The sequence below is a fragment of the Pseudonaja textilis genome, chromosome 1 (assembly GCF_049901715.1).
Source record: "Pseudonaja textilis isolate UNSWEBS1 chromosome 1, rPseTex1.2, whole genome shotgun sequence".
Lineage (NCBI taxonomy): Eukaryota > Metazoa > Chordata > Lepidosauria > Squamata > Elapidae > Pseudonaja > Pseudonaja textilis.
Genome location: NC_141990.1, coordinates 207125848 through 207151151, shown reverse-complemented (window position 1 = coordinate 207151151; position 25304 = coordinate 207125848). Strand labels below are relative to the sequence as shown.

Genomic DNA, 25304 nt, shown 5'->3' with positions numbered 1-25304 from the left:
TCCAAACTGATGACATGCTTGACCCCTCCCTCAGGCTCATCATCCTGGTCATCTCATACATCTCCTTTAATCAGAAAATTGTATCAGTTACTTGTAATTATTTTATTTTTATTATCTCCTCAGCAGTTGAATTTATCAGACTTTCAGTCATCTGCTTATGCCCAATTAATTATAAAAATTTACCATGCGTAGTTGAATTCTTTTCTGTTTCAAGGAATACATACATGTTTTTTTTCCTAACATAGATGGTATATCATGAGATTATTCTCATCTTTCTTCTTAATCCCCACAAAATAAATTAGGTTTTATGATTTCTAATAGGTACAACTGTTTGAAAGGGAAGAGACAGTAAGTGATCTTTTCATAGATCATAAGAAAATTCCACAGCAGTTTTTTTTTTTCTGTTGTGCATCATTTTCCCCTGTATAGTTCTGAAAGTTTAGGATTTTGGCCAATTTCCAGAATGTGGTCTTGAAATGGTTATGGAAGTCTTGTACTATCTTTTTCAGGATCATGATTAAAATTTATATTCAGATTAAATAGAACAGCTCCATTTGATCCATGCAGGTAGTGAAGTAAAATCTCATATTTTGCATTTAGGTTAGAGCTACTTTTTTAATGTTGGTTTTAAAGAAAAGATCTCAAATCATCTTCAACCCCTGATGTCTTACTAACTCAGCTGACAACTATAAAATGTGTATAGAAAATGTTTTATGAGTTGCCACTTAATATGGGAAAGTGAAGAATGAAGGAAGTAGCATTTGTAAGCCCTTTCTGAAAGCACCTTATTTAAATTGAAACATACATGTCTTTACTTGAGATTAAGCGTCTGAATCTCAACAATAAGAACAGTATTTGCAATTAAATTCACTAACTCCTCCAGCCCAATTTTCTGTAAGTATTACTGATATTTATAATTAACTGCAAGCTATATATTAAAGACTGCTGAAGAAAAGTTGTGAAAATCATGCAGTATTAAGTAGAACTTTTCTTTGAATAGGTATGGAAAAAAAATTAAGTAGAGTTAAAAAAAAAAAATTCCCCCCCAAAATTTCAGCTGTTCATTTTTTTTAGGTGTCTAAAAGGAATGGTATTGCTGATGCCAAACAGTATAATACAGCCCAGGGGTCTCCAATAGTAATAAGGACATGGGACACCTTTCAGATTCCAGATGGATCATTACAACTGACATCTTGGTTGACGACTGTGAAAAAGATCCTTGGATTATTTTATTTTATTTTCGTGGGGGACCACAATCACAGATCTACAGGATACACCAGGCAAGTAATACCAAGGCTTTAATTGCTTATGTGGCCTTATAGAAGGAGGATGTCTGTTTACAATGCAGATCTGAAACCCTTTTCCAAAAGGTTTCTGTGAAGTCATATTTTCTAGTAATTATGTTTAAAACAGCAGCCTGCAGCGCTTAAAAATGTAAATGTGTAACCAACAAATAGTTCAATATTTTAGTAATAAATAATGATTTATCTTTGCAAAATCTGTAGTACCGTTTGTCGAGGTATTACTATAACAGAGATACTACTTGATCCCAAATATTACAACTTAGCGGGTAGCCACATCCCAACTTTTATAATTTTTACTGTGAGAACAGTGATGATTCCTCTTTGCTTTGAAAGTTGGTACTTTAGACATTTGTATCTTCACTATTTTCCACTCAAAAATATTTTTTAACAAAAATAATTATCACAGATTTATTTTAATTGGCAACAGCCAGAGATCCATAATTCACACTCTACTTACTTGAATTATTGAGTTAACAACATATGTGTAGGGTTGCTGCATTGGATAGAACCAATAATACTTGGTACGCTCAACTACAAGTATTCCTTCAAATCCGGATTTGGAAAGCTTTTAATGCCTTCTAACAAGAGTTGAATACAAGTAAGTTCTCTACTTATGACCACAGTTATGACTGGAATCTCAGTCATTGAGCAAAGTGGTTGTTAAGTGAGACACCCATGTGACTACTTCGCTTAACAAACACAATCCCGATGTCCTACCCCATCCCAGGAAATCACAGACGCACAGGTAAGTCTTTTATCTTATTTTCAAACAGAACTCTAATAGCAAAAGATTTGAAGGAGTTGAGGAACACGATGGTGAGATGAACAGGGAGTTGTTGCCAATGGATTTGTGAAGCATGTTGCTCCCCTTATATAGGATCAGTGTGACCCAAATTTAGTCCTTGGATGGAACTGAGTTATTTCTGGTGAATAGTCTTGCTAAGAGCCTTTGTTCAGGAACAGAGATTCTGTCCTGGTAGGCAGCCCTTTCGTTCTCAAAGAGCTGCCTAGCAAGTGGGGGCAGAATCACAGCTCCAGGCAGAGCTGAGATGCCCTCCCAGCAAAGAGCTGCCTGCTGGGAGGGAATCTCAGCCCCACGGCAGGCTGCGGTAGATTGCAACCTTCCCTGCTGGCTTCCCTATTGACTTTCTGGGGAAGCAGGCAGAGAAGATGATAAATGGTGATCACATGATCGCAGGGTGCAAAGCAGCTGGTTATAAACATGAGCGGGTTGCCAATCACCCCGTGGTGATCATGTGTTTTACAAAGACCGGAAGTGCTTTATGGGCTGTATTCCAAGACCATCATAATTTCAAACAACCAGTTGTAAGTCAAGGAGTTTGAGTAGCATATATGCATATCTGAAGAAATAACTGTCCTTCCACATGCAGTTACATAAGTCTAGACGTAATTCTCTGTTTTCATTTACATAATATATAGTTGGTATTTAAAGAAATGATACTTCCTAAGTCTAATTCAAAACGTCAATTTGAAATGTCAGTTAAGTGTAATATTGCCTACGTTTGAATGTCACTTTTGATTCTTGCAAATATTTTTTTGTTTGTGGGTGTTAATAAAATGAACAATTCTGAGTTCATAGCTAAATCTTTTTAAACAGCTTTTTGAAACGGATCTGTTCATGTATTATTGAAATGGGTTAATGCAGATACTAATGATGGTACCCCTATTCTTCCTTTTCCTTCTCTTTTCCCAGGTTCCATATTTCCTTTAGATTTTTAAAATAACCCTTTCTAATGAGGATGACTGATATGATTAGAGTAAAGGAGGAAGGTGATACAATGAAATGTTCAGAAGCCGAAATAAAAGACAATACTGCAGCGGAACACTTCGTAAGATCAGAAAGTCAAGAGCAAATTCAAGCAGAAAAAGTTGAAAAATGTACCGATAATAAAAATGATGTGCAGGTAAGAGAAATGTCTCCCATCTGGGTTTTTTTTTTTCATCCTGGTGTGGTGTATATTGGAATGGAAAGAAGGAAAACAGTGTAGGCCATTGTGAACAAAAAGCAGGATAAAAATCTTTACAAATAAATAACATAGAAGAAAATACGGTGTTTCTTAATTATGCTTGAGTCAGTTTTATGGTGTTCTTAAAATGCATGAACTGTGATTCCCTTTTGTTGGCACCTTTGCTTTAATTTATCCTTTTCTTATTATTGCGCTTTTTAATTTTTTTAAGTAGGTCTGAAAATATGGGTGTACATTTTTCAGAAGGGAAAGATGGGCCTATTGATAGCAATATATATTTTGTATTGGTGAGTCATCATATTAATATACTATTAGAGGTCCAAAATATGTGGAATTGATAAGCGTTCACTTCAAATATGAAATACATGTTTTTTAAAACTAAAAACCATGTTGGTTAATTTCAGTTGAATTTAAGTTTTGTACTTCAGAGTTGCTATTCCTAACCAAAGCGATTTAATTTAATTGCTTTCAGCATTTGTTTAAAAGAATATTGAGTGAATAATCCAAAGAGAATTGTTCCTAAAACCCTGAATGGCTAATTGTGATTGCTTTGATTGTTTCCCTTTTTACTTTCTGCTTTTCTGTATAATAGTCTTTTATTCTGCAGCTCTGTCATGTTTGCGTAGACAAACATCTATTTTTTTCCTTAACCTCCTTAAAGTTTTCTGGAATTCTGCATTGGTTTTAGAAAAAAATATTGGAGTTTGTGGTAGACCATTTAGAAGGTAAGGTTGATGAGGAGCACCTCCTGTGATTTCTGATCTTTTCGATACTCCTGTGCAATTAAGAAGAGACTTCACCTTCTTTCCAAACAGTCCTGTGTAAACAAAAAAAAATTGGTAAATACTACACTCCCCTCTTTTTTTAAAGAGCTGTCATTGCTAAAATATCTCAGCAGCAACAACTAAGTATTCTGGAATCCACGCTGCCAACACTTATCAACACTTTCCTTTTCTCTCCCCACTTCTTCTTCCCAATATATTGGTAGTGATGCAAGGGTCTATGAATGAGTATTTTTTTTTTCTTTTATTTAATTCCTGAAGAGACTTTTGTTACATGCCATTTCAGTAAGCATAATATTTATCTTTGGAAAATGACTTTTTATTTTACAATGAAGAATTGCCACCTGCCTTTCTCTGAATTCTGATTCTCAGAATGCAATAGCCAATCTCAAATTCTGCAGTTCTATTGCTCGATAGCAGTTAAAACTACAAACTAATCTGTTCATTAAAAAAATCACTTTCCAGTCATGATAATGAGTTAGAAATACAAGAAGCAGAGCAAATTGCTTATTTCCGAAAGCATAGTATCCAGGTAGATAGATACGGAGCGAGGCAAAATACAGATAGTCATTGGGTTATGACGACTCATTGAACAACCATTCAAAGTGAGAAAGGTGCTGAATAAGACAGATTTACAAATGGACCTGCGGTCACACAATCTCAATTTGAACAACAGGCTTCCAGTTAAAGTAGTTACGGTTTCCTGCTATTACCTGATCACCATTTGCGACCTTTCCCGCCGGCTAACCCACAAGCAAAGTCAGTGGAGAAGCTGGCAGGAGGTCACAAATTGCTCTGGTAAGTTGCTCTCATTCCCACTGCTTTTTCCCCCAAGGAACAACAGGACAAGTGCAGCTCCAGGTGGGCATCTGCTCACACTGGCTTGCAACACCCGCCCACACTCATGCTACAACATACCCCCCCATATACCTGCATTCATGCCACAGCACCCACCCGCTTTATAGACTGCATTGGTTAGCAGTGGAAATTCTTGTCCCAATTACCACTGAGACGCAAAGATATCTGCTAAGACCTAGTCCCCACCTTGTTCAATCGGGCTTTATCTTAGGTAGATATATATGGCATTGTTGTCTGTGTCCCTATAAATTGTTCACAGAAATATTTAAAAATGTGTCTTTGCAAATAGATCTTAGTTACAAGTGCTATGTGTAATTTATGCAGTAAAAATATAATATTACAAAATATTCGCTAGGTCACTCTATTCTTTGTCTAAATGTTTGGACAATGTTAATCGTAGTCCAAGAAAGTTTTTCAAAGTACAATATTACCTTGTGTTGGGGTCAGTGATGGGATTCAATTTTTTTTACTACCGGTTCTGTGGGCATGGCTTGGTGGGCATGACAGGGGAAAGATACTGTAAAATCTCCAGTCAGAGGTGGGATTTGCCGGTTCTCCAAACTACTCAAAATTTCCGCTATCGGTTCTCCAGAACTGGTCAGAACCTGCTGAATACCACCTCTGGTTGGATTCCAGGTGTTTGGCTATATTGGACTACTGATCTTAGGGATTATCCATAACACTCTGTCAGTCTTCCTGTGGTGCAAACCAAGACTCATTTTACCTGGTATAGCAGGAATCTCCAACCCTCAGGCTGCAGTCCACTACTAGACCATAGCCTACACCAGGGCATACGAGCAGCGAGCCAGAGCACACGTGCGCATGCAGCTGAAGTCAAACAAGCGGCGGACATGCATGTGCACAGGTCGACTTGCACAAGCAGTGGCCTGATGTGCATGCACACCTAACCTTACAGTCAAGCTATGTGTGCCTGTGCATGCACACCAGCCTGCCACTCATGCAAGTCGAGCTGCTCGTGTGCACTGACCCATTGCTTTGCATGACCTGGTTCCCCCCTTGCCCCCACAGCTGGGTCGCCAAGCCACAAAGGTTGGGACCACTGTGGTATAATCTTGTTTTTGATTTATTACTGAGTTTGAAATTGCTTCTAATATTTCTTTAGTGCAGCTATATTCAAATTTTGTCCCATTCTCTTCCTATAAAATTTAATAAAAGTTCAAAGCTTCTCCTTCAGAGGCTTTGATTATCTCTGCAGCTCAGCATGAAAACAAAATAGAGGTGTTTGGTCACCAAGGCAACTTCATTTCTGATGCCTTCATCTATCAATAGCCCATAATATCTTTCATAAATCAATTCAGCTGTTTCTGTATTTTCCAGAAGTTAAATTTGTTGGCTTAAACTGTTTTACTGGTGCTTTAGATTCACGTTGGTACATAATCAGATCATTTAAAAAAAAGTTTCTTATTATGCGTGCCATGCCTGAGATAGTTATTAAAAAGAAAATCCCATCTAAAGCTGTGAGATGACTTCTGAATAAATAGAATTATGCTGAATTTCTATTTGACAGTAGACACACAAGAAAATAGTAAGAATGTACACCTGATATCTTTTTATTTAATGATATAAAGTCAAAATTGGAAGTCTTCTTTGTTCGCTGTTGATATGTTTCTTTAGAAATTACATTTGAATTCTGCATTATTTCATGATTTTTGAGTGTGTGTGTGTGTGTGTGTGTTAAGTTTTCGCGGGTATTTATATGTGTGGTATTCAGCTTTGTTCAGGTATTTTCCCACGTCATTATAGTTGTGCTTTTAAAGTTGTAGCAACGTTTCGGCAGAATCTCATCTATCATTTGTTCGGGTATTTTCCCACGTCATTATAGTTGTCATCGATTCTGCTGAAACGTTGCTACAACTTTAAAAGCACATCTATAATGACGTGGGAAAATACCCGAACAAAGCTGAATACCAAACATATATATACATACATATACATACATACATACATATATACACTGCTCAAAAAAATAAAGGGAACACAAAAATAAGACATCCTAGATCTGAATGAATGAAATATTCTTTTAAATACTTTGTTCATTACATAGTTGAATGTGCTGACAACAAACTCACATAAAAATTATCAATGGAAATCAAATTTAGCAACCCATGGAGGTCTGGATTTGGAGTTACAGTCAAAATTAAAGTGGAAAAAAACACTACAGGCTGATCCAACTTTGATGTAATGTCCTTAAAACAAGTCAAAATGAGGCTCAGTAGTGTGTGTGGCCTCCACGTGCCTGTATGACCTCCCTACAATGCCTGGGCATGCTCCATATGAGGTGGCAGATGGTCTTCTGAGGGATCTCCTCCTACACCTGGACTAAAGCATCCCCCAACTCCTGGACAGTCTGTGGTGCAACGTGGCATTGATGGATGGAGCGAGACATGATGTCCCAGATGTGCTCAATTGGATTCAGGTCTGGGGAACGGGCGGGCCAGTCCATAGCATCAATGCCTTCGTCTTGCAGGAGCTGCCGACATACTCCAGCCACATGAGGTCTAGCATTGTCGTGCATTAGGAGGAACCCAGGGCCAACCGTACCACCGTATGGTCTCACAAGGGGTCTGAGAATCTCATCTCGGTACCTAATGGCAGTCAGGCTACCTCTGGCGAGCACATGGAGGGCTGTGTGGCCTCCTAAAGAAATGCCACCCTACACCATTACTGACCCACTGCCAAACTGGTCATGCTGGAGGATGTTGCAGGCAGCAGAACGTTCTCCACGGCGTCTCCAGACCCTGTCACGTCTGTCACATGTGCTCAGTGTGAACCTGCTTTCATCTGTGAAGAGCACAGAGTACCAGTGGCGAATTTGCCAATCTTGGTGTTCTCTGGCAAATGCCAAACGTCCTGCACGGTGTTGGGCTGTAAGCACCTGTGTAAGCACCTGAACAGTGTTGGGCTGTAAGCACCCACCTGTGGATGTCAGGCCCTCATACCACCCTCATGGAGTCTGTTTCTGACCATTTGAGCATCCACATGCACATTTGTGGCCCGCTGGAGGTCATTTTGCAGGGCTCTGGCAGTGCTCCTCCTATCCCTCCTTGCACAAAAACAGAGGTAGCGGTCCTGATACTGGGTTGTTGCCCTCCTACGGCCTCTTCCGCATCTTCTGATGTACTGACCTGTCTCCTGGTAGCGCCTCCATGCTCTGGACACTACGCTGACAGACACAGCAAACCTTCTTGCCACAGCTTGCATTGATGTGCCATCCTGGATGAGCTGCACTACCTGAGCCACTTGTGTGGGCTGTAGATTCCGTCTCATGCTACCACTAGAGTGAAAGCACCGCCCGCATTCAAAAGTGACCAGACCATCAGCCAGAAAGCATAGGAACTGAGAAGTGGTCTGTGGTCACCACCTGCAGAACCACTCCTTTATTGAGGATGTCTTGCTAACTGCCTCTGCTTTCCATCTGTTGTCTATTCCATTTGCACAACAGCATGTGAATTGATTGTCAATCAGTGTTGCTACCTAAGTGGACAGTTTGATTTGGACACTACGCTGTCTACGTAGTGTCTAAGTGTGTTTGACTTGGAGTTACATTGTGTTGTTTAAGTGTTCCCTTGATTTTTTTTGAGCAGTGTGTGTGTGTATTTTCTTAAAGTTTTCGCGGGTACTTACATGTATGGTATTCGGCTTTGTTCGGGTATTTTCCCACGTCTTTATAGTTGTGCTTTTAAAGTTGTAGCAACGTTTCGGCAGAATCTCATCTGCCATCATCAGGCTTCTGTATTGTATTATACTGTACTGTATTATACACTATACAGAAGCCTGATGATGGCAGTTGAGATTCTGCCGAAACGTTGCTACAACTTTAAAAGCACAACTACAATAATGTGGGAAAATACCCGAACAAAGCTGAATACATACATACATACATACATACATATATACATACATATATACATACATACATACATACATACATACATATATAGGGGGGGGGGAGAGAGAGAGAGAATAACAGAAGTTACCTATATTGTACTATATAACTTGACATATAAGACAGTTGAATATAGATTAATTATTTATGAATCATTTAGGGGGGACTCTAACACAATTTCCCCAAGCATCTCTAAACGAACAAACAACATAAATGTTCAGAGAACACTACCTACATTTGAGAAGCTTCAGTGTTGGAATTAGGAAGGCCTTGTGGCACTGTGGAACATCTGTTACCAATAAATACCATTAAGGTATAAATTTGCCTTGTAATGATTATGTTGAAACCACTGCCATAAAGAAATACATATGCCTTGCCCAGAGTATTACTAATGTGCAAAGTGGGAGCTGAGATGGAGGTTAGGAAGCCCATGTTCAAGACCTGAGTGCTGCTATGGGACAGGGTTAAGCTCCCATCCTTCACTCCAGCTCCTGCTGGGGACATGAAAGGAGCCCTAGAACTGGGTGTCCCCTTAGCAACAGTGATGTCTCCGGCTAATCCTTTCAACCCGAAAGTACCTCAGTGCCTCTGACATGGCGCGCAAGCAAGCAATGTGAAAAGTGGTTATCTTATTTGGTCCTTTCACCTCTATTACTGTGGCACTTAGATATTTATTTTGCCCAATCCTGTTTTTAACTAATGTGACAATAGAGCATTCTTGTTAGGGAAAACTGTATTTCAGAGGTAACTTTCACTGGAGATGAAGTGCTATGAGAGAAGCAATTGTTTTTGCTTTTCAGTTTTCTCTTGATAGAAAATTCTCTATTTGATAGGGGAAATTATTTGCAAAGTGAAACATTTAATTCCTCCTTCAAAAGGCTATCTGTTCCTTATATAAACTGTACAGTTACTGTAATGTGTTCCCTTTGTTAGTTGCTTTGGGCATAGAGGCAGGTACAGGTATTCTTAGGAATAGAGTTATTTTTCTCCTTAATGATGTCAACACTGAATGTTTTTTAACATAACTATAGGCAAAAGGGACCACTTAAGTTTGTGTAACTGATGGACGCTGCAGCGTCAGGAAAGATGCATTTTCATCGATTCCATTTGTTTTTTGATAGTAGTTATTGCTTTGAGCCATTATCTTTGGAGTTGCATTATTTGCTGTCTCGGTGAGTAAAAACTGTCTTTTCCCCAGGAAACAAGTACATAGAGTAAAAGCAAGATTTAGGGTTGATTTTGAAACCTTGATCCCAATTCTTGCAGTAATTGTGAGCTAGATATGCAGTGTGGTGTTCAAGTGATTGACTATATCATTCTGGTGAGCCCAACCCTATGACTTAATGGCTACTTCGATGGTGTTTTGATGAGCTCCATTCCTGGTGAGGACTTCTGAAATCCAGATGGACACTTCTGAGAACTCTGGGCACTGAAATCTGCCCTATCTGAAAGCAGCTAAAATGGAAAAACACTGCCTTATAAAAACAAGGGTGAAACCTGAAATTGGCTTTTGTCTTAGTAAGAAGCTGTGGGATTAGTTCTGGTCTAACTTTGCTTTCATTCAAAAAAATAATAAATTATAAATAACCCTAAAAGTCTACTGAACTCATAACACTGTCTGCCACTTCTGGACACAGAAATTCTTTCTAAATGTGTTAATGGAGTTTTTAAAAAAAAAATTCTAATCCTTATCAATGATGTCTAGTGTTGTAGCAGAATTTTTCTTTTTGTATCCAGGTTGATGTTTTTGTGTAATATCGGTGCCTGCATGAATTCCTGAAGGGAGTTTAGTTCCCTGAGCTAATGAATCTTTCTCTCTCTTTTTTTTTAGAATTTACTAGTTGATATTGATGCTTTTACATGAGGTTTTTTTTAAGCTCGCATTGATTTGGAGGTAGCATTGTATTTGTCTTCTGCAGTCCCTCTCTAAAGCGAAGGATATCAAATAACCACTTTTGTATTTTCAGCTTTTTATCTAATATCTAATTGATATGATCTACCCCAGGGAGTAAATGACTTTTTGTAGTCTCTCCAGGCTAATGACTTCCCTTTGCTCGTTTGAATGCTCAAAAGAGTATTGAAAATGGAACCAGTACTATCAGACTGCTAAATTCATCTGCTTGTAATGGGACAGATTCAGTCAATAGGAACATGACCATTGTTGCAGATCACTGGCCTGATTTATACATTCAACTTAAACCACACCGTGACTATAATTTAAAATAGTTGTTTGTAAACTATGTTTATGTTCTGTAAATTGTGGGGACCCAGGGACTTGTGGTTTATTAAATAAGCCTCATTTTAAAAAACAAATATTAGGGAAAGCTGCCCATCAAAGCGAATGTGGAACATGGAGACCAGGCTAGGAAACCAGATTGCTGATGTGCACAACATGGTTCGTGCAGTCTGAATTCAATCATTCACCTTTTCCTGCCTAGAGAGAGATTGAGGCTTTTGTTTGCTCCAGTAACCACAGATCAAGAACATATATGGTTTGATTTCCAGTAATAATTTTCATATCTTCTGTAAAAAAAACTTAGATTTGTTTTCAACTAAATTTTTGGCATAGGTGTTTTATATCATAAGCATACCAAAAAGCTTCTGTTTTCAGGCTGAGCCTGCTAACAATGCATCAGAGCAAATCAACTATTAAAAGTGTGAGAAATAGAGATCTGGTTGCCTTTTGTTTTCTTCTATAATTGCGAGAGATAAGCATGAGAAAATTTAAAAGGGAGAAAGGGCGTAAAATCAGAAGAAAGATCATTGTGAGAAATGTCACTATTTTGTAACTTATCCTTTTACTTGCCCTATGGCAAAAAGCAAAAATTTATTGGATCAAGACAAGTAAAACAGTGACTGACAGGCTACAAGCACAGGTAGTCCTTGACTTACAACTGACTCACATTTTTGACAGTTGCAGTATCCCGGGTTCATGTAATTCCCCTTTCGTGAACAAACCAAGTCAATGGGGAAGCCAGATTCACTTAACAACCTGGTTACTAATTTTAAGAACTATAGTGATTTGTTAACAAACGTGACGAGAAAAGTCATAAAATGGGGCAAACCTCACTGAACAAATTTCTCACGTGGCAGCATACATTTTGGGCTCAATTGAAGTCGTAAGTTGAGGACTACCTGTAGTACAAAGAAATTCTCCAGGTATGAGTCTGGTTATGGTGAAGGAATATTTAGAACTCTGTTGAGGCCCTTGTATGCTGTCAGTTTGAGGGCACCTGAATAAAAAAGGTTGTTCCTGCAGTTGTGTCGCTCAACATTGCTCTCCCTTCCATTGTGCTCTCCCTCCTTGTTCCCATGGTCATTACCAACTGCCCTCCTCAGGCCTATTGTCGCTGTCTCGAGCAACTGACTGCTTGCTTGTTTCGATAGCTGGTATGATTGGATTAAAAGAGGCTTCCTGCTACTTCTACTTCCTTAGTTTTTTGGAGAACAGGTCCATCTGAAATGAGAGGAAGAGAAGTATGGTAGAGCAACTAGAAGCCATGCATCTTTTGTCAGTTCAATTTTTAAAACAGAATAAAATTTAATTATTAGAGACAGAGCCTGTGGGAGATGCCAAGAAGCATATCCAATATTTATGGGCATTTGTTGCTGACTCCAGAACCATCAGTGTTCATCCTGTATAATGCAGATATGAATGATGTGCCACAATATAAGCATAGTCCACCCAAGTATAAAGCTGTTCCTTTTATCTAGCATAAGAATCACAAACAATTTCTTTTTGGTTTTAATTATTCTAATGTGTCGAGATATCCTTGATCGCATTATTTGCACGTTTGTGTGTGTGTGTGTGTGTGAGAGAGAGAGAGGGAGGTTTTTTTAAAAAAGCTATAACCATGCATGTTATGCTTAGATAAGCATTTGGTATTTTTTTTCCTTTTTATTGTATACTGCAAAATTGCATGCCTACTCAGGAAAAATGTTCTGTACTTCTTAGTTCTTCTTTCAGTGATCTTTTTGTGAACTAAAATAGAGGTTAATACCCAGGATTACTCAGCAAGCCTGCTGGCTACTTGGAGTTTTGGCTAGCATTTCTTGATAACGAGCCCGCTTTAGTATTATCATTAGTTCTTATGTGCCAGCAGATCGATAAGTGTGGAAGGAGAATTAACAGATATTTATAGATTATCCATCACAATACGTAGATGGAGAAACCCATGCCTAATTTTTGTACTGTGGAAATGTGGCTGAAGCAATTTCTCATTCTGAATCAAACACTTTCTTGAATAAATGTATGGGTTTCCACATTTTTATTAAGCATCTGCTAGGAACAGTTCTATTTCACATTGTTTGTTGAATTCAAGAGCGTATATATATGAAGCTTCCATATGATTTTCCTTGCAAGCACTCTTAAGTAAGAAGGGGAACAATTATAAAGTGCTTACAAATATTATAGTCAATGATTCAGTCTCTCCCCTTAGGAGCAGGAAAAAGATATAATTGAATGGAGGGCAGGGACTTATGGTTCACAAAAACGGTAGTTTTGACATGACACTTCAGGGCATTTTTCACATTGGGGTAGAGCAGGTCTAAATCTCTAATTGTACCTAATGATGTAGCCTTAGCGGTTAATTTAACCTTTCCAAAGACGGATTAGTTCAACATCTGTAAGCATAACAATGCTCCCTAAAGATGGAGGTATCATTGAATAACAGCTCAGTAGCAGCCTTGTCATTTAGAAACTGCACATTACCTGTGGTGGCTGATACAGATGAGCAAATGTTTTAAAATTTCAATTTCGGATTATTTTGTCAGCCTCCTTACCTGTCAAAACTGAACAGGTAAGGAAGCAGAACCTTTTCTCTGTGTCTGGAGCATGGTCCGTCTCACAAACCATAACAGTTTCTGAAGTCTGCTCATTTTTCAGTGTCCAGGCAAAACTCTTGCCAAGGATTTGGCAACGTCACACACACACACAGCACGTCCAATCCCAGTAGTAAGGTCTTGGATGTTCTTGCATTTCCTTGTGGGGTGGATTATCCTGTAACTAACAGTCACCATGAAATTGCTTTCGTTCTACTGTGCACGCCAAATGCCTTACACAGCCCGTACCTGACGTTTAATGCAAATTCTCTTCTGTTGTGCTCACCATTCAGCGGCCAGTGCAATCTTTTGGACAGACAGGAAAAAGGTCAAAGGTACAGTAGACATGTGTGCTGTGCTGGCATGGGTAGTCTTCATGCTTGATGGAAGCCTGGCTGTTTATTGAAAATCAGTTTTGTTCTTTCTTTTGTTGGCAACCAAAGTGTATTTTTCTGTTTTTTGGATTTATGATTTGCCTAACTGTTTGCTTTTGCTTGGCCTTTATATTTTTGATGGCTTGATGTTGCTAGACAGCAAAAATAGTGCTGCTTTTTGCTTCAACCTCTTTTTTTAAAAATTAACTGTAGTTTGCTGGTATTGTGATGACTTCAAAGCTTAAATGGGCATCAGAGTTTAATTTTTATTTTTTTTGCCTTTTGGGGGAGTGTTTTAGCCCCCAGTAAATTACTATGTGTTGAAAGTCATTGACATCCTTAAGTAAGCAGTTTTATTTTGTAGCTGACCGTAAGATAAGTAAAGAAAGAAACTGTGAACTGTAGTTTTTAATTATAAATACTTTTCTTTAGTCAAGTACAAAATTAAAGCTAGTTCGGAGCCTGGCTGTGTGTGAAGAATCTCCTCCACCTCCCACAGCTGAAATTTCGCAGGACATCCAGGTAAAAATAAAATAGTTCTGAGATCTCTTATTTTCATTGTTGTTCTGTAAAAATGCTTGGGAATGATTTGAAACATGGGGGTGGGGAATGCAAGATGTATTACTTGGAACATGCTAGTGAATCTGTATGAGTGTCAACAAACTGATGATTAAACTTTAAATATTTGACTTAACAATCGTTAAAATATTTAGCTGATCTGCATTCATTATCCTAAGATAACGGGAAAAAAAAGTCTTCTCATTTGGCTTCCTGATTGTCTTTTACATTCAGTTGTGTGGTTTAAAAGATGATATACTTTGGAGTATTTATATCTGGGATTGGTATCAAAATGCAGCACTACAGCTTTAAAAAACCAACAATTACATTATACAGTCCAGTCCAGCAGCTTTAGAACTGAAGCAATGGTATCATTCAGATTGAATTTCACTTACGTTGTAGTGAAACTTCCCTTGGCACTAGTATCATTTATAGTCCAGCTTTTATATATATACATCCTGCTAAGATTTCTCTAGTTTTCATTTACTATGCTCTATGGACGAGGCATTGTGATTTTTAAATCATGATCTATGGCAGGAGTTCCTAGTCTTGCTGGCTGGATTATTCTGGTAGTTGAAGTCCATACATCTTATAGTTGCCAACGAAACTTTAACTTGGGAGCTCCTGATCTATGGGAATACATTGTGAACCTATACAATATTTCCACAACAAGCAAACTATAGTTTGCATGATATCTAAAGAAGAGTCCTACGTATAAATCAGATGATGTGGCTGTTATCTGAGCAAATACATTTGTATCATAGACCTTTGTTGCAGTTTTATTAAATACAAGTTTGCATATGTTTGTCTTTTTCCTGTACCAAGTTGTATTAAGCCACTAGCTATAAACTGATTATTTTAACACAGGCTTTCAAAACTTGAAAGTATTAAGTCTTGTGTATATATTTTTTTTTATTCTGATAGCTTCACTATCAGAATTAATTTATTTTTTCTATTCAGTATTAAATTAGAATGCTGTTAGTTGGCAGAGTAGTATGGAAAACTGGATGTACGCTTTTACAACATGTATTTGTTTATGTTAATATTAAGTTTATGAAGAATATATAAGATTCATTTAAAAGAGCAGAACAGTATTTTTAGTATTTAAATGCTGGGTCAGATAAATAATTACAGATGTTAGAAAATTATTTTAACTAAATGAAGTAGAATAGATTACACTTGGTTTAGCTTGTTGAGATTCATCTGATTATTTAATAGATATTAATTTTGACAGAGTAAGATGTTCTCAGAAGCCATCTGGATAATAGGACTTTTGAAACCACATTTTATTTGGCAGAATAATAATTTTGATTTCCAGGATTCATTTTTCATATACCTACTAGAAATAATTTTAAGATTAAATTCTGAGTGACATACCATCTAGTCTAGTGCCCTGAATGATGGGGCTTTTATTTTATTAGCGATAAAATGAAATAAAGCTATATTGGAATACAGTTGTGCTTTATTTATTTATTTATTTATTTATTTATTTATTTATTTATTTATTTATTTAGATCTGTGGCTTCAAGGTAATTATGCAGAAAATGTATACTCATATTTTTTGACTGTCATCCTTAAGGGTTTTGTTTTTTTTTACTTCCAGTAAAACAATAGTACTTACATAGAACTACCTTTTCTTATGCTATTCATTTATATCAGCCTTCCACAACCAGGTCTCTTGCAACTGAGGTGGATTTCAAGTTCCAGAATTGTCAGCAATGGCCAACCAGGCCAAGAATTCTGGAAGTTAGTCTTCAACATGGTTAATTTCCATGTTTGATGCAACTGATAATCAGTCTTATAGAATGATTTTATTTCTAAACAGTTTCTCATATTTTCATACGTTTCTATATTGTTTTTTAACATTGGATCATTTTAGCTATTAGATGCTGCCAGGGTCACTGAGGCAAATCTATCTAGTTCCTTCTAGTGGCAAAGATCTTATGACGTTTCCTCTTAAAAGTGATGTGGTCCCTCCAGATATACATCCCTAATCGATGGCACCTGTAATATACTCTGCCTTCCTGTCCTGCTGGGCCAGGTAGATGGAATAGGGGAGAGTTTGTCTTTCATATAGCCTGGTCCCAAGCCATGTAGTTCTTTAAAGGTAACTAGCATCTTGAATTGCATCTGGAAGCAGATTAGTAACCAGGGTAGCTCCTGCAATATAGTTCTCTCTGCTTTGAACTGATAGACAGTGAAATCAGCAGTCTTGGACATTTGTCCTTTTAGCAGAACTATGGTTGACCACATGTTAAATGAGATAAGTTCCTCTTTAGACTCTTGATGTTATCCTGGTGTCTATCCTTTTGCCAATTAGTAGTCCTAAAATCACTTATTTGATAGCGAGGATTTGCTTTCATCTACTTCTTTACAAATAAGATACTCTGCCTTAAAATATTTATTAAATTCAGATTCTGATTAGTAAAATTTAGTATTTATTTACTTTTTCTAGAGCAATCCATACTATGAAAAATTTGGACAATCGTTTTAAGTTCCTATTTCTGATCTTCTAGAATAATCAAGTACAGGGAATCTGTTTGTTGTTGATATGCAGCTATGATGCCTTTTAACAATGTTTTGACAACTGTGGTATAATAGACTAGAAGTTTTAGATCATGAAATATCCAATGAATCTTAATTTTTCATAATTTTAAGTGTTTCTAAAAAAAATTAGAAAGTAATATATTGAGAATTGTTCTCTGATAAATCTTTTCTCTTGTATTTATATTGGAGCAACCAGTACTTGAATGGAAAACAATATATATATCAGTTTCAATCTACTTTTCATCAGTTCTGCATTATTCTGCAGTATTTTAAACACCAAGAAGAAACTTTACATTGGCTGTGCAATTTCTTCTTATTCTGCATTTTTTTAGTTTCCAAATTATAAGATGATAGTATAGCACAAAATCTTAGGAAGTACATCATTTGAAAAGGCAACTATGGCAATTTGGATATGACAATATGGACAAAATGAAATTCTTTCACATCACATGTCAAAGAACAATGTCAAAGACAAAATGTAGGAGGTGTGGGGATTGGTCAAAATTGAGATACTTGTCCATTGTCTTTTTACAAAATTTTGGAATATCACTTAGTGTGATGAACTTATGACAGTCTCTTAGTAGTTTGCTAAATTTCAGGAAGTATAATAGTTGAAGAGACTAATGTATAAAGTCTTCTGACTTGCTGGGTCTTTGACTCTGCAAGTTTAAAGGAACATAAAATGCTACTAAGTAGAAAATTGTGAGAAAGCAAAACAGTTCACCATGTAATCTTTAAGCATAGTATTGTCTTCAGGCACCCAATTGGCTCTTAGTTGGCTTATAATCATGGTTTATCTCTTATTGTTTCTTGTTCACATGTAATAACCATCAATAACCATTTTACCTAAATCTCCTCCCACCTTAAATGCAAGGAGGAGGGCAAAATGTGGGAGTCAGTACATTCAAAACATCAACATCATTAAGGTTTACCTGCCTTTGCTAGGTATCAAAGCAATAAGATAATAATTAATGAGTACCTCATTCTTTATTAGCTGATTAATATTTTTGTAGCTATTTTTAGATATTAATATTTTTGTAGAAATAGTTCCACAATAAATGTGTGATGCTTGCATGGAGAATTTCTGGCTCTAAAGGATTGAATTACTTCCATAAAGTTGACTGGGAGCTAAGTAATTTCTAAAACGTACTAATGGTTGCTTTCCCAAATGCGATATAGCTAGTTTATGCATCATAACATTTGTATTTTTGTTATGATCAGTCTTAAAAATGCTCTTCAGTGTTCGTTTTGGTGTAACTCAATTTCATGTCTGTGTGTAAGATTCAGAAAACTTCCTCTGATGGGGTTCTCAACTTGAATGCCTTATTTCTAGTGATAGCACTGAATCTTAATTGGATGACGCTGGAAACTGAAGATATTTTATTGTTTTATTAACATATACATTAACAGGTTTCATTTGTTACAATTGAGGTTGAAATCTCTTTTTCTGAAATATGATATCAACTGGCACAAAAATCAAAGTTGGCTCTATGATGGCAAATACCTACCTGGAAAAGTTCTTGGGTAAATGAAACGATTAAAAATATTATAAGTAAAGAATGTGACCAATTATCACAAAAATAAGTTTAATATTTTAATGCAATATATTTTAACTGATATAGCATTTTGCTTAAACTACTTCTATTTCATTTCTATGTAAAAACTACAAAGAAGCTAAAAAACAGAACTGTAACTGCAAGTCCTTTTTTTTAGCATGTGCTGACTCTATTCCGAATTAAGGAATTGCAGGGTCATAAAAAGGGAGGTTACCTTCATTCTTACATTTATTTTCTCAATGGCAGAATCATTCTTTGGCATCTATGCAGCTCTTCCACTTCTTTAACTTAATTGAAATGCTATGCATGTTTGCATTAAAAGAGACTGATTTTGCAAGAATTCTGTCTTGTATTGTACATAGTTGCTAACAATATCAAAACCTCAGATAATTGGAAGAAGTTAATTAGAAAATAATAATTGTTAGTGAAGAAAAAAAATCATTGCCATAGAAACTTAAATTACTGTTCTTACATGTGGAGGCTTCAGTCCTGTAAGACACATAATTCCCATTGAGTTAGATTTTATAAGATCTGAAAACAAACTAGAATATCCCTTCAGAGCATACAAATGTAACTCAATGGAACTGAACTTCTTGTGCTAGAGTAAAATTATTAAAGTTGATTTTGTTTTGTGAGATACTGCAACCTAAACAACATAGCATAGATATTTCAAAGTGATTTGCATCTTATTACTAAACCTTTAGTGTTGGAATTGGAATACTCTCTGGAGTTGGACCAAACCCAAGGAAACCATCTGGTTCCTAGACATCTTCTTTGCCAGGGCTAAAGGCTTCTGTAGAATTTAGATTTATTTTTTAATGAAAGCTGGTTTATTGTTTATGAATGAAGATTAAAAACAAGTTCTGGTTATTAGGTATGCCTAGTTCAAATTAACTGGCCCTTTGTGTGTGTGTGTGTGTGTGTGTATGTGTGCCTTTGAGTCAGTTTTGATGGTCACTACCTGGTTTAGTCCCTGCAGTTTTCTTGGCAAGGTTTTTCAGAAGTAATTTGCCATTGTCTCCTTCCTGGGGCAGAGAGAGAATGACTGGCCCAAGATCACCCAGTTGACTTTGTGGTTCCTGGTTTCTAGCCTGAAGCCTTAACCACGATACCAAACTTGTTCTCAGTTGGCTTATAATCATGCTTTATTTCTTGTTCACATGTGATAACCATCATTTAAATAAAATAAAACTAATCTTAGGTAAATCTCTTCCTAGCTAAATGCAAAGAAGCGTGGGAGCCTGTACATTCGAAGCATCAATTGTGGTTCTTAAGGTTCACTTGCCTCCCATTAAGCTGTTGTTTAATGTTGCATGGAAGCTGGCTTTCTTTGAAAATTTAGCTGGAGGGTAATTTTATAGGAAATAGTAGCAATATTGTTTCTTGAATCATTTGCCCAGGCATATGAACTTAAGGGAATTGCATTTTAAGAAGCTCAAAATCAGTTATTTCAGATTGGCCTTTTGGTTTGCAGCCAAATGTTAGGGTTTTTGTTGTTGTTATGCCTGTAGACTATTTAAATAGACACTTGTTTTCTTTACAGGATACCTTTCTTAGGGGGAAAATTGTTAATTTTACTTTTCAACAGGAAAAAAATCAGATCCAGCTAACACAGTTATTTGAAAAGGAAGAGAAACCCTCGAAAGATGAAGCTGAAAAGGAGAAGTCTGATAAATTACCCAGGAAAATGTTATCAAGAGGTTTGCTATATATTATCCTCTTCTTAAATTACATGATTTGGGCTGTAGGTTTAAAAAGAACCTGAAGGTAGTTAATATTTACCATAATGCTTCTTCTTTATATATTGGTAAGTTTATTCACGGAAGAATCTCCCAGAGATGCCTAATTAGTGATGAAAGTATATAATCCCCTTATCCTCCTGGCAAATAAAGAGTTGGTTTAGCTGAGCAGTTAGGCTGTCTTAGAGTTTTCTCTGAGAATTGCATGCTCAGAAGTAATTGGAGTGGGCTACAATTTAAAAAGGAAGACATACGAACACTGGCATATCATGTATATGAGATTTCTAATGTGAGACATGAGACATTTTTGAAATATGATCTTTTGGAAAAGAAATGTCAACATTAATGAATTTCATACATTGGCTTAAGTGATTCTTTTCTTTCAGTAAGTAGTTTAGCGTTCAGATGTTTCACTTCAAACTACCTTCCAGAGTGGAAGTGAGCACCCTGTGGCTCAGGACAACCTACAGCTCATACTCCATCTTTGCAGCCTTGGGAATATTGTTGACCTCTTTTCCACTACTCTGAAATGCAAAATACATGAATATTGCAGAATAAACGTTACATGGGCCTGGCATAATGAAAATAATAGACCCCATTCTCCTGGCCTGCTCCCTTGTTTTACAGTCCTTCGCCATCTGAAGGGTTATTGAAAGAACTGTGGGATAAGGAGGCAAATTAAGAGATTTTTCTCTCTCCCCTCAGTCCCCCCTCACTGTTAATAGAGAAACAATTAACTATCCATGCCAGTGTGCCATTAAACTTTCAGACTTTACCATCCTAGCTGCTATTCTGTAAACAGGAGTCTTAAAATATTAATGGCTTGGTTTTATTGAAAGAATGAATGCGTTCTCTGTAACTGTGGATTTATTTTTATTTTAGATTCTAGTCAAGAATATACAGATTCAACTGGTATAGATCTACATGAGTTTTTAGTTAATACATTGAAAAACAATCCCAGGTAAACAAGTTTCCATGATGTTCATGTTGAAATAATGTATATATTACAGAATTTTTCATTCATTTTCCTTTGGTCTATTTGTAAATTTTGCTCTATTATTAGATAGTTTATTGAAAACATTTGAAGTTATTGTTCCGCACATCCTTTTTCAAACTGTAATGGAGCCCCTAATATTTTTATTCTTTTGATGCATTCATAAAGCTCTCTTGGCTGTTCCTGTACAGCAAGGGTCTTCAAACTTGAGAACTTTAAGACTTGTGGACTTCAACTCCCAGAATTCCTGAGCTAACATGACTGAAGGAGGAATTCTGGGAGTTGAAGTCCACAAGTCTTAAAGTTGTCATGTTTGAAAACCACTGCTGTGTAGGACAACACTGTTAAATGCAGGAACTTTTTCAGAATTGTATTTAATTGAGGTCTAACTTTATGTAAGCACGAGCTTCAGTAGCCATATTTAGAAATCACACCAAATTACGGTTTTAGCACAACAAGAACAAAGTCACAAGAGTAGGTACTGATTCTTTGCTTCTTGTGTGGTTGTGAGGAAAGTGTCTGGGAGCTTTTGATTCCATTTTACATTAACTGCATCTTAAACCAGAATTATGGTCAATACTGTATTGTCAATTGTGGAAAATAGCTTTAAACAGAAGTGTATGATATTAGTTTGTTTGTTTTTCTAACCTCTTAGGTAAAATCAGTTGCCATGACTGCATTCAAAGGCAGCAATTGTGGTTGGCTGCAAATTTGCCTGGAGGCATGTTATTTTTTCCTTTGAAGCAGTGCAGCTACAAATCATTGCCTGCCTGTGGTTTGTTGATATGGTAACATGGTAGGTTGATGACTCATCCAAAGACAGCAGTATACTTCTTGCAAAAAAAAAAGAAGCTAGAGGTGGAATTCAGAACAAACTAAAGCTGCAGATTCAGTTTCTTGATCCTCTAGGAAGAAACCATTTTATGTTGCATTCAGATAAGAGCAACCACACAAAAGCTAGAGTACTTGGCGACAGACCACTGTACATATCTGAATTTAAGCAATTCTCTGGTATCCTGTACATTTAAGAGCATGCAATTTATCAGGGAGTAAGTCTCAAATTACTGCAGCTTGTTCTTCTCAAAACAATCTTGAATTCAGGAAGACACGAACCACAACTTCCAAGTATCTTGGACTCTCACTCCTAATCTGTCCTTTATCTTTGCCAAGAAGACCAGTGGTGGGAAATGTTCTCTAGTATATTTGGATGGCATTAAATTCCTCATTCCTGGCTAGTCAAGAATCCTTGCTTTTCTTTTGGAGGTATTTTGACTGATTTTATAGCTTTTTTTCAAAAAAAAAAAACCTTGGTATATTCAGAACAGTCAATTTTCCTTTTTTTCCTCTTTTTTTTGTAAGTACAGCTCTAGTTTTTCTGTCATTTGTGTCCATGTTTTTTGTCGCCATGAAGGGAATTCTGGGCATTTTGAAGAGTTTATATGATATAGCTACCTATATGAGCCGGGGTGGTGCAGTGGTTAGAATGCAATATTGTAGGCTAACTTTGCATTCGCTGCCAGGAGTTTGATTCTGACCAGCTCAGGGTTGACTCAGCCTTTCGTCCTTCTGAGGTCAGTAAAATGAGGACCCAGATAGTTGGGAGCAACAGGCTGAGTCTTTAAATCGAGCTGTAAAGCATTATGAAGTGGTATATAAGTCTTAAGTGCTATTGTTAGTACTACCTGAGAGGAAGACTACTTAGAATTTAACTCAGTGGTGATCATCTTCCTGAAAGAGAAGAGTTTAAAAAAATCAAAACACGTTTTAGGCAAAGCCCTATGGAATGCTCAGCTTCTCCATCTTGTCAACTTGGAGTTGCCAAAAGCAATCCTGGCATATCTGCCCCATGTAATAAATAGGTACATGTAGCGTGTATGCATCTGTTTGGGCATGTAAAATATGCATATCATTCAGAACCCATATGCCAACAAGCCTAGGGCCAAGACAAACACAGACACACATTAAATGATTTAATAATGGCTGATTAAATTATTTACCTGTAAAATAATTGCACAGCAACCAAACAGCATAGGTATAGACCTCAACCAAGCAGGACAGGTATAGACTTCAACAGGTAGTTAGGACTGCAGAAAAAGCAATTGCAGCCTATCCTATTCTACTCCTCATTTGCAAAATTAACCTTATAGCAAATTTTCTGTTTCTCACACACAACTATCCTTACCCATTCAGGTATTCATCGATCAGTGCTACTACCATTTGATTTGATTGATTGATTGATTTGTATCCCACCTTATTTTAAACTCAAGATAGGAACATACCCAATACACCTTCCTCCTCCTATTTTGCACCTTTACTCATTACTTAAAGGGGGGGGAAAGCCCATCTGTCTCGAAATAATTTTTGCCAATTGCCTTTCTCTGCCATAAAATGATAAAAGTTCTTGTAGTCAAAATTTACCCTTTTCAGATCTTTTGCATAGTCTTCTTATTCTACTGCCAGGGTTTAATTAGCCTTTAATAAATCTGAACAGAAAACGAATGTAATTCGTTTTTCCTGCCGAATTTTTGTCTCTCCCTCTCCCTCCCTCCCTCCCTCTCTCTAATATGTAGTATGTAAATATAACATGGTAATCATGTAACATAGCAACAGTACTCATTGTTAGAGTCAGTGAAATCTATATGTACAAGTTTTGTTTAATAAGTATTCCTTTATACAAGATTAGGGTTACAGTTGACGGATTTGGGTTAATCAAGGAGGCCTTATTTTACTCCCCACAATATTGTGGTGAATTTAGTGTTATTTGTACGACTGGCCCAAAGTGGCAAAAATATTCAGAACTGAGCAATCAATAAAGTTCTTAGGGGGAAAAATGTGATAGTTTATTTGAACTTGCTCATGACAAAACAACACAGATTATTCTTGCGGGCCATCTAAGCTAACTGAAATCAAAGGAGATGCCAAGTGCTGTCCAACCATTAAAAACATCCTTAATATTGTTACATCAACACTTGGTATAATTATTTTATTTGGGGGAATATACTTGTTTAATATGTTTACAGACTCTGGAAATATGTCCTACTTGACTCTTTCCCCGCTAACGAATGTTATATTTTGCCTTCCAGGGACAGAATGATGCTGCTGAAATTAGAACAGGAAATCTTAGATTTCATTGGGAATAATGAGTAAGTGTCATTGGATGACGGGTAATTATACGAGATGAGCTGAGGCTTATGTCAGCCTAAAACCTACTTGCTTCTTTTCAGAATCCCGCGAAAAAAATTCCCCCCAATGACCTCGTACCATAGAATGTTATTGCACAGAGTAGCTGCTTATTTCGGACTGGAGCATAACGTGGACCAGAGTGGGAAGTCAGTGATCGTGAATAAAACCAGCAGTACCAGAATGTAAGTTGAAGTTCTTTTTTTAAAAAATTCATTATTCAAAGAGTTGAATTCCATTAGTGATGGATGTTTGAGTTTATGACCATAGCAGGGCAATTACAGTATCTCTGTGTGAAAATGTATCCTTAATTCTATAAGAATCACAACGATTACGGAGTTTTTCCTCTGGATTTGGAGAAGGAGGAAAAAAAAAAGCCTATCCATTATATCTCTAAAAATATATTCTATTTTCATTGTGTAAAAGAAATAGTTCTGAATTACAGTATTTGCTTCAAGAAAATGACACATAATTTCTTTGAGGAAAAACTTCGGCAGGTGAACTGGATATCTCAGTAAAGGCACAAGTTTTGCCTCTTGTCTTTTTTTTTCTTTTTAATTAACTAAATTGGACTTTGCAGAAAAGCAGAATCTGGTAATTACTGACTCCTTAGAGTGATTCCATTTTAGTACTCTGTTAATTGTGTTGCATTTCAATATCCATCCCCCATCCTTCCCCCGCTGCTTAGTTGGAGAA

At 36.8% G+C, this 25304-nt stretch overlaps 1 protein-coding gene across 15 annotated transcripts in view; it reads left to right on the top strand.

Moving 5' to 3' along the window:
• The first annotated feature begins 1150 nt into the window (after positions 1-1150).
• R3HDM1 (R3H domain containing 1) overlaps positions 1151-25304 on the top strand; it is a 63852-nt gene continuing 39698 nt past the window's right edge. For 4 of the 15 annotated variants that reach the window (XM_087920319.1, XM_087920317.1, XM_087920315.1 and 1 more), the window contains exons 1-8: positions 1151-1280; positions 3019-3229; positions 13954-13995; positions 14467-14556; positions 20239-20395; positions 21317-21395; positions 24512-24571; positions 24653-24793. In XM_087920319.1, the coding sequence (XP_087776445.1) occupies positions 3059-3229; positions 13954-13995; positions 14467-14556; positions 20239-20395; positions 21317-21395; positions 24512-24571; positions 24653-24793 (740 nt within the window). In that variant the 5' untranslated portion in view covers positions 1151-1280; positions 3019-3058. Of the gene's footprint in view, positions 1281-3018; positions 3230-13953; positions 13996-14466; positions 14557-20238; positions 20396-21316; positions 21396-22088; positions 22225-24511; positions 24572-24652; positions 24794-25304 lie in introns of those variants that run through there. The other 11 variants (XM_087920318.1, XM_087920316.1, XM_026714618.2 and 8 more) reach the window with 7 other exon arrangements.